Raw genomic sequence first — 16,830 nt, 5'->3', positions numbered from 1 at the left:
TACCTGCCCCCCATTCCCCCAAAACACATGTAAATATTGGACTATAAATTGTGCCTTCCTGTATTATACTTATGCTAAAATGTTTATTATATTCTACTGAGCCATTTACTTTATGCTCGTATTCTTATCTTTTGATATTTCTTATTGTTGTTGCGTTGTCGAGAAAAAACCTGCACGTAAGCAATTTGTTGGACCATGTGTATCCTGTACATACGACTAATAAAACTTGAATCTTGAAGTCTTTCTCCTAGATTATTATTCAGACGTGGAGCAAAGCCCCTCAAAGCATGCAGGCCAAAAGGCACCAAAATTGTAACCAAGTGAAACCAAAAGAACCCTATGTCTTTTGGGTGGTGGGCAACAGAGCTAGACACAACAGAAGAGAACAGCATTACGGACAGTTATTTTTCAGAGCTATGTATGTGTTACCTGTAGAGGTGCCTTCGCTTCGGATCATCCTCAGTACTCAAGAAGTATCTGCAAGTTACATAATAAACATTTAAAATTGGACGTGTAGTACCAGTTAAAAGTTTGGACACACCTACTCATTCCAGGGTTTTTCTTTATTTTTTACTATTTTCTACATTGTAAAATAATAGTGATGACATCAAAACCATGAAATAACGTGTTAAACAAATCAAAATATATTTTATATTTGAGATTCTTCAAAGTAGCCACATTTTGTCTTGATGACAGCTTTGCACACTCGTGGCATTCTCTCAACCAGCTTCATGAGGTATTAACCTGGAAAGCATTTCAATTAACAGTTGTGCCTTGTTAAAAGTCAATTTGTGGAATTTCTTTCTTAATGTGTTTGAGCCAATTAGTTGTGTTGTGACAAGGTAAGGGTGGTATACAGAAGATAACCCTATTTGGTAAAAGACCAAGTCCATATTATGGCAAAACAGCTCAAATAAGCAAAGAGAAACGATAGTCCATCATTACTTTAAAACATGAAGGACAGTCAATCCGGAAAATTTCAAGAACTTTCAAACTTTCTTCAAGTGCAGTCGCAAAAACCATCAAGTGCTATGATGAAACTGGCTCTCATGAGGACCGCCACAGGAAAGGAAGAACCAGTGTTACCTCTGCTGCAGAGGATAAGTTCATTGGAGTTACCAGCCTCAGAAATTGCAGCCCAAATAAATGATTCACAGAGTTCAAGTAACAGACACATCTCAACATTAACTGTTCAGAGGAGGCTGTATAAATCAGGCCTTCATAGTCAAATTGCTGCAAAGAAACCACTACTAAAGAACACCAATAAGAAGAAGACACTTGCTTGGGCCAAGAAACACGAGCAAAGGACATTAGACGGGTGGAAATCTGTCCTTTGGTCTGATGAGTCCAAATTTGAGATTTTTGGTTCCAACCACCGTGTCTTTGTGAGACGCAGAGTAGGTGAACGGATGATCTCTGCATGTGTGGTTCCCACCGTGAAGCATGGAGGAGGATGTGTGATGGTGTGGGGGTGCTTTGCTGGTGACACTGTCAGTGGTTTATTTAGAATTCAACGCACACTTAACCAGCATGGCTACCACAGCATTCTGCAGCGATACGCCATCCCATCTGGTTTGCGCTTAGTGGGACTATACATTTTTTTTCATTAGGACAATGACCCAACACACCTCCAGGCTGTGTAAGGACTATTTGACAGAGAAGGAGAGTGATGGAGTGCTACATCAGATGATCTGGCCTCCACAATCACCGACAACCCAATTGAGATGGTTTGGGATGAGTTGGACTGCAGAGTGAAGGAAAAGCAGCCAACAAGTGCTCAGCTCCTTCAAGACTGTTGGAAAAGCATTCCTCATGAAGCTGGTTGAGAGAATGCCAAGAGTGTGCAAAGCTGTCATCAAGGCAGAGGGTGGCTACTTTGAAGAATCTCAAATATATTTACATTTTTTAACACATTTTTGGTTACTACATGATTCCATATGTGTTATTTCATAGTTTTGATGTCTTCACTATTTTGGTACGATGTAGAAAATAGTCAAAATAAAGAAAAACCCTTGAATGAGTAGTTGTGTCCAAACTCTTTACTGGTACTGTATGTTCAACTAATAAATAATATAACAAATACATGGGTGCACGCAACATTACATCACTGAAACATTGCAGTAGTCACAAAGTGTAAGGAGTCTATGAAGTGAGATTGAAAGTAGGTTAGTGTAAAGATTCCAGCAGTACAGTTGAACATGTCGGCTCGGGGAGGTATAAGCAGCTAGAGTGCAGACAGTTCCAACAGTAGCATAGTCTTGCCACTCGAACGGATATAACATAAATTAAATATGATGTAAGAGAGATGCAGAGGTTTTGCATTTTTTGTTTGTTACTAAAGTAGGCCAGGAACAAATCTGACAGAAACAAGTTCATGCCTCAGAGTAGCTTTTGTAGGTGAGCTGTAGCTGAGCTAGCTCTGGTTACAGAGAGAGGGGAGAGAGGGGGGAGAGGAGAGATTTGGGGAGGGGGGAGAGGAGGAGAGGTGAGAGAGAGGGGAAGAGAAAGGGTGGGGAGAGAGAGAGAGAGAGAGAGAGAGAGAGAGAGAGAGAGACCTGACCACTGTGACTGACCCAAACTTATGGAAAGCTTTGACTATGTACAGACTCAGTGAGCATAGCCCTGCTATTGAGAAAGGCCGCCGTAGGCAGACCTGGCTCTCAAGAGAAGACAGGATATGTGCACACTGCCCACATAATGAGGTGGAAACTGAGCTGCACTTCCTAACCTCCTTCCAAATGTATGACCATATTAGAGACACATATTTACCCTCAGATTACACAGATCCACAAAGAATTCGAAAACAAACCCGATTTTGATAAACTCCCATATCTACTGGGTGAAATACCACAGTGTGCCATCACAGCAGCAGGATTTGTGACCTGTTGCCACAAGAAAAGGGCAACCAGTGAAGAACAAACACCATTGTAAATCCAACCCATATTTATGTGTATTTATTTTCCCTTTTGTACTTTAATCATTTGCACATTGTTACAACACTGTATGTATTCATAATATGACATTTGTAATGTCTTTATTATTTTGGAACTTCTGTGAGTGTAATGTTTACTGTTCATTTTTATTGTTTATTTCAGTTTTGTATATTATCTACTTCACTTGTTTTGGCAATGTTAACATATGTTTCCCATGCCAATAAAGCCACGTGAATTGAATTAAGAGAGAGAAAGATATGGAGTGGGGGGGAGAAAGAGAGGGAAAGGGAGAGAGAGAGAGAGGGGAGAGAGAGGGGGAGGGGGAGAGAGAAGGGGAGGGGTAGAGAGAAGGGGAGTGCGGAAGGGTAGAGAGAAGGGGAGTGCGGAGGGGGTGAGAGGAGGGGGAGGGGAGAGAGAAAGAAAGAGCGAGAGAGGGGTGAGGAAGCGAGAGGCGGGTGAGAGAGATAGGGAGAGAGAGAGGAGGGGAGAGAGAGAGAGGGAGAGAGAGAGGGGGGAGGGAGAGAGAGCGAGAGAGGAGAGAGATGGGGGAGGGGAGAGAAAGAGAGAGAGGTGGGAGGGGGAGAGAGAGGGTGGGGGAGAGAGAGAAAGAGGGGAGAGGAAGCGAAGGGGGGAGGAAGTGAGAGGGGGTGAGAGAGATAGGGAGAGAGAGAGAAAGGGGGAGAGAGAGAGGGGGGAGAGAGATGGGGGAGAGAGAGAAAGGGGGAGAGAGATGGGGGAGAGAGAGAGGGGAGAGATAGGGGTTTGTTGAATTGTTTGTTTTAGGTTTTGTGGGTGGGTGTTTGTTTCATAATTACAGCATAAATGTGTGTATTCTACATGTGACTGCATCATATGTGTGCGTATGTGTGTGGCCCAGCTGGGTCAGGGAGCTCACATTAGCTGGCTGTCCTCGTTGTAGGCTAGGACCTGGGTGACATCCCAGTCTCCAGACGTGATCGACTGCAGCGTGTCTGTGCTGGTGTTGGGCTGGAGAGGGAGGGGGGAGGAGAGGGACGGGGAGAGAGAGGGAAGGGGAGAGAGAGAAGGAGAGGGAGGGGGAAAGGGGGGAAATGGAGAGGGAAGGGGAGAGGGAGAGAGAGGGAGGGAGAGGAAAGGGAGATACATATACTGCATGTTAAAAATCACTGGACTCAATGTCTTCTTGTCACATTAGGAGTGCACACTTAGTTGAACTGACTTCTGTGCTACTTGTGATGGAAGATATTACGGAAGTGGCTGTTGTCTATGCTATGCTGTAGGCAGCAATTCTAGTGTATGGAAGCCCTCTTGCAGAACACAGAAGAGAGTGTGTAGAAGGGGAGTATACAGTACCTGTGTGATGGACATGGAGATGTGGAAGAACTTGCCCCTGCCTCCCTGTGGGATGGCTCTGGTGAAGAACAACTTCAGACCATCTTTGGAGAACAGCGGCTCCTCATTCTGCACACCAGTCATATAACACACATAGAACACACAAACTCAGCAGAAAAAGAAACGTCCCTTTTTCAGGACCCTGTCTTTCAAAGATAATTCGTAAAAATCCAAATAACTTCACAGATCTTCATTGTAAAGGGTTTAAACACTGTTTCCCATGCTTGTTCAATGAACCATAAACAATTAATTAACATGCACCTTTGGAACGGTCGTTAAGACACTAACAGCTTACAGACGGTAGGCAATTAAGGTCACAGTTATGAAAACTTAGGAAACTAAAGAGGCCTTTCTACTGACTCTGAAAAACACCAAAAGAAAGATGCCCAGTGTCCCTGCTCATCTGCGTGAACGTGCCTTCGGCATGCTGCAAGGAGGCATGAGGACTGCAGATGTGGCCAGGGCAATAAATTGCAATGTCCGTACTGTGAGACGCCTAAGACAGCGCTACAGGGAGACAGGACGGACAGCTGGTCGTTCTCGCAGTGGCAGACCAGGTGTAACAACACCTGCACAGGATCAGTACATCCGAACATCACACCTGCGGGACTGGTACAGGATGGCAACAATATCTGCCCGAGTTACACCAGGAACGCACAATCCCTCCATCAGTGCTCAGACTGTCTGCAATAGGCTGAGAGAGGCTGGACTGAGGGCTTGTAGGCCTGTTGTAAGGCAGGTCCTCATCAGACATCACTGGCAACAACGTCCCCTATGGGCAAACCCACTGTCGCTGGACCAGACAGGACTGGTAAAAAGTGCTCTTCACTGATGAGTCGCGGTTTTGTCTGACCAGGGGTGATGGTTGGATTCGCATTTATCGTCGAAGGAATGAGCGTTACACCGAGGCCTGTACTTTGGAGCGGGATTGATTTGGAGGGTCGGTCATGGTCTGGGGCGGTGTGTTACAGCATCATCGGACTGAGCTTGTTGTCATTGCAGGCAATCTCAACGCTGTGCGTTACAGGGAAGACATCCTCCTCCCTCATGTGGTACCCTTCCTGCAGGCTCATCTTGACATGACCCTCCAGCATGACAATGCCACCAGCTTTACTGCTCGTTCTGTGTGTGATTTCCTGCAATACAGGAATGTCAGTGTTCTGCCATGGCCCTCGAAGAGCTCGGATCTCAATCCCATTGAGCACGTCTGGCACCTGTTGGATTGGAGGGTGAGGGCTAGGGCCATTCCCCCCCAGAAATGTCCGGAAACTTGCAGGTGCCTTGGTGGAAGAGTGGGGTAACATCTGACAGCAAGAACTGACAAATCAGGTGCAGTCCATGCGGAGGAGATGCACTTCAGTACTTAATGCAGCTGGTGGCCACACCAGATACTGACTGTTACTTTTGATTTTGACCCCCCCTTTGTTCAGGGACACATTACTCAATTTCTGTTAGTCACATGTCTGTGGAACTTGTTCAGTTATTAATGTCTCAATTGTTGAATCTTGTTATGTTCATACAAATATTTACACATGTTAAGTTTGCTGAAAATAAACGCAGTTGACGATGAGAGGACGTTTCTTTTTTTGCTGAGATTATATATACACATATATAAATATATTTCTAACATATCTAGAAATGATGCAGTGGCATTCCACTCTCTAGCACTGCTAAAAAGATATAGAAGATAAAAAGGTAGACTTAACGATATGACGTGGATGCAGAAAGTAAACCGCATAGTGGGTCAATTCTCTCAACAACTAAGACTGTTGAAGAGTGAGGCTCAACTCCAATGTTTTGGTCCCGTGACTACCGTGCTGTGAAGAGCATGAAGCGAACCCATGGCCATGCAAAGATACTGTGTGTGACTGTGTGAGAGTGTCTTGCATCTCGCTCATCTTAATATCTGCGGTGCTCCTTGTTGTGACGTCATTTCGCTGAGTCTACCTTTAAGAGCACTAAGACATTGTTTGTACTTGAATCTTGTTGGTTTCTTACCTGTCTGTGTAGCCAACTTTCGCTCTCGTCCTCGTGTTTCTAAACAGACAATTTGAAAGAAAAGCCAATGAAAAGCAGAAGAAAAGTGAATGAAGTGGGCTGAAAAACAGACGCACAGACACACACCTTGGTGCAGACGCCAGTAGTGGCCTGACACAGAGTCAGCATGGATATGTTCTGGGCTCTGTTTAACCAGTTCACTGCCAGTTTGGTGGTAGTCGCCCATTTCACCATGGTGACATAGTACTCTCTGTCCAACACAAAACGAAACAAGAGTGTTATTGTGACTATGCATTTATTCATGCAAATACAACATCTAGAATAAAGGACTAGGAATGTCTTACTGACATATTGTATGTGTAACAGAGTTCATCCCTTTGAAAGCCATAAGGGTATATAACCATGTTATATATAGTAGTAGTAGCAGTAGTGGGGAGGCAGGTAGCCTAGCGGTTAAGCGTGTTGGGCCAGTAAACCGAAAGGTCACTGGTTCGAATCCCCAAGCCGACTAGGTGATAAATCTGTTGATGTGCCCTTGAGCAAGGCACTTAACCCTAATTGCTCCTGTAAGTCACTTTGGATATGAGTGTCTGTTAAATGTAAAATGTATTAAACTTATATACTATTAGCAGTTGAGTAGTATTGTAACGGAGGTTGGTGTTGTGTGTTGTGTGTGTTGTGCTGTGTGGGGGTGGGGGGTGTACCCCATCCTCTGGTCCTCAGGCCTCCTCATCTCCATGGTGTGCAGGGGCCCATTCAGGTTGACCACATACAGAGAGATGACTGGGTTCTCCTCCCCAGCCTGCATGGGGGAAAAGAGGACAGAGAGACTATGAGTTCAAATTCCATCAATAAAATAACTGTTCTTATTGGACATTCTAAGCGCATCTACCTCAGGAAGAACAGCCTGTAGACATAATTAACTCAATGCTGGTATATTTTCCCATTTCCCAAGATAGTTTTGTTTTACCTTTATGTGTGTTTAATGATAACGTACCTTTGAGTGGTGGTACAATTTACTGCAGTGTAGTGTTGCACAGTAGAGTGCATGTTTTCAGTCAGTACTGGGTTAGTAATCATACTGCTCTAACCATAGTGTTGTGAAGGGTCACAGCAACCATACAGGACTCCAATTGCTTCCAATTACCCTAGGCCACGCCCCTTCCCTCCACACCTGTTCCCACTCCCTAATCACCTCTCCTCACTCCTCTGTTTCCCACAAAAGCAACGTGTTCCTCCCTATACACTAGTAATGGTTCATGTTTGGTGATGGCACGGCGCACCATTTTCCTTCCTTCCTTTGTGTGTGATATGAGAAAGCCACCACATCCTAAAACATTTCCCAAACTCGGTCCTGGGCCCCCACCCCCCTGGGTGCATGTTTTGTTTTTTGCCCCAGCACTACACAGCTGATTCAAATAACCAGCTCATCATCGAGGTTTGATTATTTGAATTCCATCCAACTCCTAACCCCCCATGTGCCTCTGTTGTTCACTCATCCCCATCTCCTCATTGCATTCTGACCGATGCACCATGGTGACAGCAACAGTCCTGACCCTAACTTAACCCTAACTGACCCTAACTGGCCCATTCACCCTAGCCCTAGTCCCTCTGTTCACTTAGAGTAGTGGGTTTCAGTCAGTACTAGTTAGTAATTATACTGTTCTGACCTTAAAGGCGCTGCGTGGTCAATCCGACGTCTGCATTGGCCGTACAGCATTTACTGCGGTGCAGCCTCTGCAGACGTTAGGGCCTTCATACTTCTTGCGCTTAGTGGAGCAGAGCTATTGTGAAGGAAGTTGTCAAGGAAGTGAGTTTGTGTTTATACAGGACGTACAGTCCCCCACCTACCGTCAACCAATCATGTCAATGCGGAGCTACGCAGCCATTGTTGCAAAATGTAAGAGGTGCATGGCGATGAGGTATGGAGCTCGATGTGGCCTCTGCATGCCTCCAGAGGCTCTGCAATTTTGTCACACACTCCATACGAAGGCTCCGACCACATTTTCGGATTAAGCATAAATTGGCTTTTAGGGTAGTGGTTTTCAGTCAGTACTAGGTTAGTAATCATACTGTTCTAACCTTAGGGTAGTGGTACTCCCTCCCAGTAGGGTAAGTAGTTCCTGTGAACATGGGGATCTCCATCTTGGGCACCATGGTGTCGTTGATGGTGGCATATGCCAGCCGGGCACCGTCCGGAGACCACCAGTGGGCAATATGGGTCTGGAAGATCTCCTCTGGAAAATAATCGGAAAATAATCATTTCGTTTTCAGCAATAATGGAAATGATGAAACCCTTACAGAAACCTCCTCTGTGTTTCAATGGAACCACATTTCAACACCCAGTGCAGACCTGCATCAGATCCGTTGGTTATATTAAATACTAACCCAAACATCAATTTCAATGCAGAGTCAGTTTGGCTCAATGCTGTCATAACATCCCTAAAATGAGGAGTACTGTATGTTCCGGCCATAAATCAAAACACTGCTTTTAATCTCACAAGCGAGGAACATCGACCAATCGAGAGCCATACCAGGAAAGGGAACAGGAAAAGTAATTTCCCAGTCAGGTGCAACAGTGTACTGTGTTGTATGCAGGGAAATTGGAGTGCGTGTTTGTTTGTGTGTAACCCCTTGTCTGCTGCTGAGGCACACAGAAAGAATGCTGTTGGAACTTGGCTTACTTAATCAAAAACCTGAGACCTCTGTGCGTCCCTACAGAGCCTGTGTGTGTTTGAAATTGTGCAGGTTGATATGAACGACAGGACACACACTAATATCCCAGAGGGGGCTCTATTGATATGCAGTTCCAGGTGAAGACACACACACACACCGGCACGCCCACGTGCAGAAAAACACAGAATGTATGTATTTAATCCTTTCTGCATCAATCCCCACCCAGCTGATAAAGAGTGTGTGTGTGTGTGTGTATTGCATTTAGCTTGAGGAGGAAATTAGTGGTCTGACACAGCGCTACATCTCCTGTGTGTATGTGTATCCTTGCATCCTTCAGTTTCCATCTATCCAAAACCTTCTTGATGTAATGTGATTTGTGGATTGAAATAAAGTATTTCAAATGTGTGTGTGTGTGTGTGTGTGTGATCCACCTTTGTTTCCATGTCCTTTGAGAGCCGTTTCTATCTCCCTAGCTGTGATTACCCAGGTGAGAAGTGTCACACTCCTCCATTCTCCCTGGCTCACAGACTCGCTGTTCTGACTCTAAATTATTCACTGCCTAACACAGATATGACTTATGCATGAGCCGCCCTGTTACTGAGGCAGGTGGGCAATAGAAGTTAATGAATGTAATGTGACAGAATCAGGTGGGCCAAACTAATGAGAAGGAGAAGGAAGGACATATCTTTCTTCACCGGGACACAATTCAACAACCATTAACTGATCAAAAATAATACGCTATGATAAGAGTAAGAGTGCTTCCTGTGTTGAGACATTTTGACAAAGACAAGGTGTGATAAGACTTGGTGAAATTCAGAGGAATGTCAATTGAGGCAAAGAACACATGGTGCAAGATGAGTCCCGTCCAATAGGGGGCAGTGGTGATACGTATTAGAACTAAGCCAGACTGGTGGATGACAGTTTAAACACGAGAGATTCAACTGAACTGCCTGCTTACAGAGAGCATAGATAGGATCACACACACACACACACACGCACACAGTTGTTACTGCTATATTTTTCAGAAAATAAGCGTACATACCACCGTAAACAAATACAAACAAAATCGTCTCAGTGTGTGAAAAGTGCAATACCAGCCAAAACTCCAGGGGCAATACACACACAGCTCCTATTAAGAGTGCCAGACACTGCTCTGGTTCTATTCCTGGGCCACATCATATTCCAGGATGTTGTCTGTTCCAGTACTGGTTCTATTCCTGGGCCACATCATATTCCAGGATGTTGTCTGCTCCAGTACTGGTTCTATTCCTGGGCCACATCATATTCCAGGATGTTGTCTGTTCCAGTACTGGTTCTATTCCTGGGCCACATCATATTCCAGGATGTTGTCTGCTCCAGTACTGGTTCTATTCCTGGGCCACATCATATTCCAGGATGTTGTCTGCTCCAGTACTGGTTCTATTCCTGGGCCACATCATATTCCAGGATGTTGTCTGCTCCAGTACTGGTTCTATACCTGGGCCACATCATATTTCAGGATGTTGTCTGCTCCACCACATCAGTTAATCTGACAGACATGCCACTGATGACAAAGCGTTCTATAATCGCCTTGGGTGTCTGTCTGACTCCCCTTATGCAAGACTGTCAGTGTACCACACACACACAATGATAATCTCATCTGGGTTTTAGACGGTTACTACAAAATTAGACTGCAAGCGTGGCGTTTCTCCTCCAGGGAGAGATTTCCTCCCCATATCTGACACTGTGATTGACCATGCTGTCATCTGGTGCAGATCTAAACAGATGTTACACAACCTGGCAAGGTCTCTCTCCCCTTCATGGCTTATGTCACCACTAAACAAAAACACACACACGTTGAATGTGTTATTGCTCAAAGACCGCAGTCTGTCAAAGAGATCTCCATTGAGTGACATGATATGAGTGGTAGGTCTGCGTTGTGGGGCAGGTCAAACTCCGGCTCAACTGCCTCCCATCCCATCAAAAGATTCTTCTTCCTTAATAAATGATCAATGTAAATTGCCAGGCCCTCAGCGCTTCATAATTATGTGGCAGGGGTCAGACAGTGATTAAAGTTTCAATGGACTTAGACTAATATTGCTGTTGGAAGAGCTCCACTGCACAGCTTAAAATCTCAGTCAAACTAATCTGGGGGTAGGGGTGTGTCAACACACATACTGTAGAGGCTACATACACACTTTAACAGTTAACAAAGAGGTAGTGTAAAATACGAGAGCATACTTAGTGCAAGCAACCTTGCACTCACACACACAGACATGACCGTTGCGCACAGATGCAGACATGACCGTCACAATCACACACGTACAGAATTCAGCCTTCATATGGTAACATTTGTAATATTGTTGCCAGTTTACGATTACTCTTGGAACTCAGAATCACATCTAACAGTGTTCTGGCAGTATATCACGAGACACCTAGCGAAAGGTTGGCAGGTGCCGCCCCACTCATTGATGAGTACTACACCAGGCCCTAACTAAGTGACAGCCATCCCTGACACTCCTCCCTCTCTTTCTCTCTCCGTGTTATTAAAAGCGAGAAGTCTTGGAGCAGAGAGCCAAACACACAGGGAGCGGAAGAAATTAATTCATTAGTAAAGTTGAACACAGTGAGGCAGCCTGTTCCTCAGGGGACGAGGCAGAGGCACTGAGGTGGAGTCAGAGCTTGGATCGGTCGAGTCAAAACAAACAGGGAGACATCTGTATCAGAATGGAGAACAGACGGTGAAGATTAATTCTGCTGAATTAATGCTAATTTACCTATGTCGAACAGCCGCAGTGAGAACTCAGGGAATTTGGAGCAAATTGGCCACTTTTCCTGTTTTTAACTACATTTTGGTATCACCCTAAATCAATTGTTTACTGCACCTATGACTAGCCTTAATACCAGTTCTGTTGTGTTTAAATTTCAAGACAAGAATAATTTTGACTCAAGTGCCACATTCTCTGGGGACGACAATGCAACGGGACAGATGCGCCATTAGACCACCACCAAGAACACCAATAATATTCACATCAGCCAATAAAAGTGTCATCTCACCTTCGTACAGCCAATCGCTGAGCCCATTGAAGATGACTCTCTCCTTGCCGGTGGAGACTAGGCGGATCGATCGGCTCTCCACCGTCGAACGGTAGTAGATGTTATTCTCAAAAATGAAAATCTAAGGGAAGAGGGAGATGAGAGAAAAAATTATGAAAAAACTGAGGTGATCAATATGGAAGGAAGAACGGATGTGTGTTCTGCATGACTAAACTTGACCTGTAGGTTGATGGAAGGATGCTTTAACCAGATGAGGAATTTGAGCTCAAAAGGTTCTATCGAAATGTTTGATCCTCTCCTATTCACTGCAATACTTGAATCATGAACATTTTGCAGCAATATTGGCTTGTTTGTCAAGCCACGATATAGCAGGCCTTGTTGAATACAATTAAAAACACATATCACGTGTGTTGAAGTTCACAGTCACCTGCCAACATGGCAGTCATGTTTGCTACCTGCACAATCTAGTAAATAGCCTCAACTTACCCTTCTGCCTCCTCGCTATTGGATTATACTTTCATCATGTCACGGACATAATATTGTCTCCATATTACTGTATGTCTAAGTATTGATTGATAACTCCGGCTCAGCAGAGAGAAAGAGAGAGAAAGCACAGAGAAAGAAGGAGATCAAGAGAGAAAAAGAATGTACTGCATAATGAATCCTTTACCTCACCACATTGAACACCAATATTGTACATCAATACAAGTCCTAATTGCAGATTGATCCTTAATGGGCTACAGCATTGCCCTCCTCTCTGTCCACTGTTAGTAGTAGCATATTATAGTTCCTCTTCACACATTACAGATTCTCTACCCACAAAAAAAACTTTAAAACCTCTATCTGCCATATCAAATCAATGACGATAAAATATAATGCTCATGTTATTAAAGGCTCTTAACGGGTGGGTTTCAGTTGCAGAGCTCGTAGGGCTTATATTGAAATCAATAGAAGGTAACTAAGGATAGCTCAATAACTTTGGCCTTGAGCTTTCCGTTGGTTCCCGTGTAATCTCTGTTACTGACATGGACTGAATCATGCTATATAAACACAGTCTGAAAGATATTCTCTTTTAAATAAAGAAATACTTCAACAATAGTTGACCTCTCCTCATGGATGATCGAGTATGTTCCCTTTCCTTGCAGCAGTTAAGGCAATGCAATAGCATCACAATGGCCAAAGCAAAGGTATAGTCCGGTTCCTACCTTTCCTCTGACTCATTTTGTCTTAACCTTGTGCTATCTTGCAGACAAAGGGGGGGGCTGGGCAATGTTCATTATGTGGATAGGTAGGCCAGGGGAACACAGGTGTGTTTGAATTCACCTCTGTGCAGATGGACTGAGGGCCCAGTTTTACAACAGGATCTAGCCCAGGGCAGAGAGTAACACGGTGAGCTTGGCCCACTTCTGAAGGAGGTAGAAACACTGCCCAAGTTACCACCTATTAGGGCTGGGCGATATGGCCAAAATTTCATATCACGGTATTTGAAAGAAATTGGACAGTGTGACGGTATTTGCTAAATGTGCTATATGAGTAGTGAGTGACCTTTTAGGGTGGCAACACATACGTTCTAAGTGATTTCAATGGGTCTTTCTCCATTCTGATTGTTTTATACTGTTCAATTCAACCAAAAATACATTTTTCAACATTTTCATCAATTTCTGCACTCATTTGTGATCATTTCCACACTGCCACGTAGGGCTGCACAATATGGGCAAAAAAATAGGCCTCATTTTTAACCAAATGTTGCAATTGCGATTTGACTTGCAATTTAGAGCAAAACACTTGGGTGAACTGTTGGAATCATTGGAAATAGAATGATTGTTTTAATTATAGTTAGTATAGATAGTGGGCACTTTGAATTCAGCGTTGTTTGACACGACAACAAATTAAAACACCAGGGAGGAGAAAGTGAAAGTGTTGACAAGTGTTTCCTAGGGGACCCAATAATCTTTAGCTACATTGAATGTTTTCTCTTAGCTACTTCATGTAGTTAACATATTCATGCTTCGCACTTTCCTCTTTGATTTAGATGATACTGTTGCACCATCGCTGGCGTTATCAGGCTGTATAGCTAATTACGTTTGCTCTAAATTTGTACATTTATTAGCTAGCTAGCTAGCGATTAGCGGCTAACAAGATTTAGGCCTAACTAGCTAAGAAAAGATAACCTAGCAGTTTCCAGATGTAAGAAACACAAACTAATAGTGTAACTATAGAACACTTTAGGATTTATATTAAGAAGCAAAGTAAAAAGAGCATCATTGTCATCAACATTGTTGCATGTTCTGCATTAACCACAAGCATTTCGCTACACCCGCAATAACATCTACTAAACATGTGTATGTGACCAATAAAATTTGATTTGAGCCTGAACTCAAGTGTCTCGTGGTTGAGGAACAACAAAGGCGCTCCTTGAGTGATGGGTGCAGTGACAGTTCTGTGAGAGAGAGAGAGCGGAGAGAGATGACTCAAGTAGCGAAGTAAACTATAAAAACGAACGTTACACACGGCGTATCCCATTTAACAAACCAAACATTCGTTATAGAAGGTAAAGTGAAATCCCAAACCGGTCCGTGCATCAAATACGGTATACCGACCAGCCCTACCTCCCATATACACACACAGAGTCTGGGGAGATGTGTGGTCATATTGTGGGCTGGTTGACAACTCTGGAGATTAGCCTCACAAAGAGAGAAAAGTAGAGCAAAGGAGGGGGAGAAAGAGCGAGGGAGACAGGGAGGGAGGGAGAGGAAGGTAGAGAGCAAGCAAAGCGCAGCGTCTCAGTAGGGGATTCAACTCCAATTTAAAGGAAGAGGACCACTTACTGCTAAAGCTGGAGTTATATGAACAGTGTTCATCCACACAGACATAGCTGCCTGTCCTCTGAACAATGTGTATTTAACCCAATTCTACTACTTTTTGACATGGGACAAGAAAACTGTGTGGGTTTGTGTGTGATAAAGAGAGGATCAAGAGGGGAGGGGCTTGAGAAATATGATAACAGATGGGTTGATGTTAGTGTGTGTGTGTGTGTGTGTGTGTGCGGACGCATAATATACACACATGCAAGAGAGAGGGAGGAGAGAGAGAGAGAGAGAGAGAGAGAGAGAGGAGAGAGAGAGAGGAGAGAGAGAGGGAGGAGAGAGAGGGAGGAGAGAGAGGGAGGAGAGAGAGAGAGAGAGGGAGGAGAGAGAGAGGGAGGAGAGAGAGAGAGAGAGGGAGGAGAGAGAGAGAGAGAGAGAGAGAGAGAGAGAGAGAGAGAGAGAGAGAGGAGCGTTCACATATTATATGAACGCACGTCGGCAGACACCTTCCTCTCCCGCCCATGCATCCTATCGTTGACAACAAGCATCACAGCTCAGAGGGCAAGCATCTGTTGCTGGGAGGGGAGCTCCTTAAAAAGAAAGCGACTGTTGGAATCAGGGCTGTTTGATGATTAATACTGGGAGAGAGTGTGTGATATCAATCCAGTGACTTCACTAATTAATCCGCTGAGGAGATTACAGGTAATTAATTGCATTGTGCTGGAGGATGTAATCACTCACAGTCTGTCTGCTCCGAGAACCACTAGACTGATGCTTATTAATGTTCTCTCGGTGGCTAGACTGCCTGGTAGCTAGTGATAGTTTAACAGACATACATGGCCATAGGAAAGGTCATTGATACAGTGCATTCCTATTGTACTCTCAGTTTAGAAATACATTATAACTAGACATGGTTTGCCAAATAGGAGTGACATTGGGGTATGGAGTATGGGTGAGACAGAGAGGGTGCTGCTGGGAGTTGTAGTTCTTACCAGCTGCTGGCCCGTGGGTCCCCAGCCTGCGTACTGCAGTTGGGCGTTCCGCACCTCTGGAGGGTTCAGGTTCCATGTCTCCCTGCAGCACAGAGGAGAGACCACATTTAGACTACACACACCCACACTACATACTTTTTATTTAACCTTTATTTAACAACACACACCTTTAACTGCCCCTCATTAAACGACTGAGCACCTTCTTTATAAAGAACATCTTACTTAGTGGATCCTCAAAGCACAGCATTATAAAAAACCTCCAGTGCACCACACCAGCAGCCTGCTCTGCTCCTGCCCAGATATACCAGTGTCGTACAGCTTAGCCCAAGAGGTTTACGAGCACCTATAAATACTGGTGCTTTATATATCGCTGCCACTTTCTGTTCATTTAGAAAAGTGCTGTGTGCTGCACGACAGAAAATTAGAGGTGTCACAGGCCCTTTGTCTTAGTCTGGAGGTGAGGATGGATGAGGTCATCAAGTCCCCTGGCCTGCAGTTCTCCTCGTCTTCACGGGGTGGCAGCGCAGAGACTTGACTGACTGGGCCGAAGAGAGTAGAGGAGAGCGGAGGGGAGGGGAAGCATTGGTTGGTTTCAGCTACTTACGGAGTCTCCAGGCTGCAGATGATGTAGAAGGCAGTGAACGAGTGCTGGTACACCTAGAAGAAGAATGATTGAAGACTATCATGAGGTACTTGGCCATTGAACCATGTTTTAGTAGCTAACTATCATCAGAATGTATAAGCATTTGGTTGGGAGGTTATATTGTATTCTACAAAGTTATTCTGTATTTGCTCAAATGTAATATTCCTTGACAATGAGTCACTAAGTCCAGGGCACAAATGCAGTGTTCATAATATAATATATGCCATTTAGCAGACCCTTGTATCCAAAGAGACTTACAGTCAGTCATACACGCATACATTCTTCGTATGGTTGGCCCCAGTGGGAATCATGTCTGCACTGCATTCTACTAGCAGGCCCTGGACTGAGAGAGGACATGTAGAATGCTTCTTAAT

The 16,830-nt window shown here is 44.4% G+C and overlaps 1 protein-coding gene across 2 annotated transcripts in view; it reads right to left on the bottom strand.

Moving 5' to 3' along the window:
* LOC106590427 (A-type potassium channel modulatory protein DPP6) overlaps positions 1-16,830 on the bottom strand; it is a 293,267-nt gene that overhangs the window by 11,647 nt on the left and 264,790 nt on the right. For both annotated transcript variants that reach the window (XM_014181451.3, XM_014181452.3), the window contains exons 6-15: positions 16,418-16,470; positions 15,814-15,895; positions 12,015-12,135; positions 8,385-8,539; positions 7,007-7,104; positions 6,429-6,552; positions 6,303-6,341; positions 4,266-4,373; positions 3,829-3,920; positions 430-477 (exon numbers count right to left, since the gene is read on the bottom strand). In XM_014181451.3, coding sequence (XP_014036926.2) covers positions 430-477; positions 3,829-3,920; positions 4,266-4,373; positions 6,303-6,341; positions 6,429-6,552; positions 7,007-7,104; positions 8,385-8,539; positions 12,015-12,135; positions 15,814-15,895; positions 16,418-16,470 — 920 coding nt within the window. The remainder of the gene's footprint in view (positions 1-429; positions 478-3,828; positions 3,921-4,265; positions 4,374-6,302; positions 6,342-6,428; positions 6,553-7,006; positions 7,105-8,384; positions 8,540-12,014; positions 12,136-15,813; positions 15,896-16,417; positions 16,471-16,830) is intronic.

This window comes from Salmo salar, chromosome 29, assembly GCF_965601325.2.
Source record: "Salmo salar chromosome 29, fSalSal1, whole genome shotgun sequence".
NCBI classification, from domain to species: domain Eukaryota; kingdom Metazoa; phylum Chordata; class Actinopteri; order Salmoniformes; family Salmonidae; genus Salmo; species Salmo salar.
Note: the sequence above shows the minus strand (reverse complement) of the source record. Positions and strands in the feature narration are given on the sequence as shown.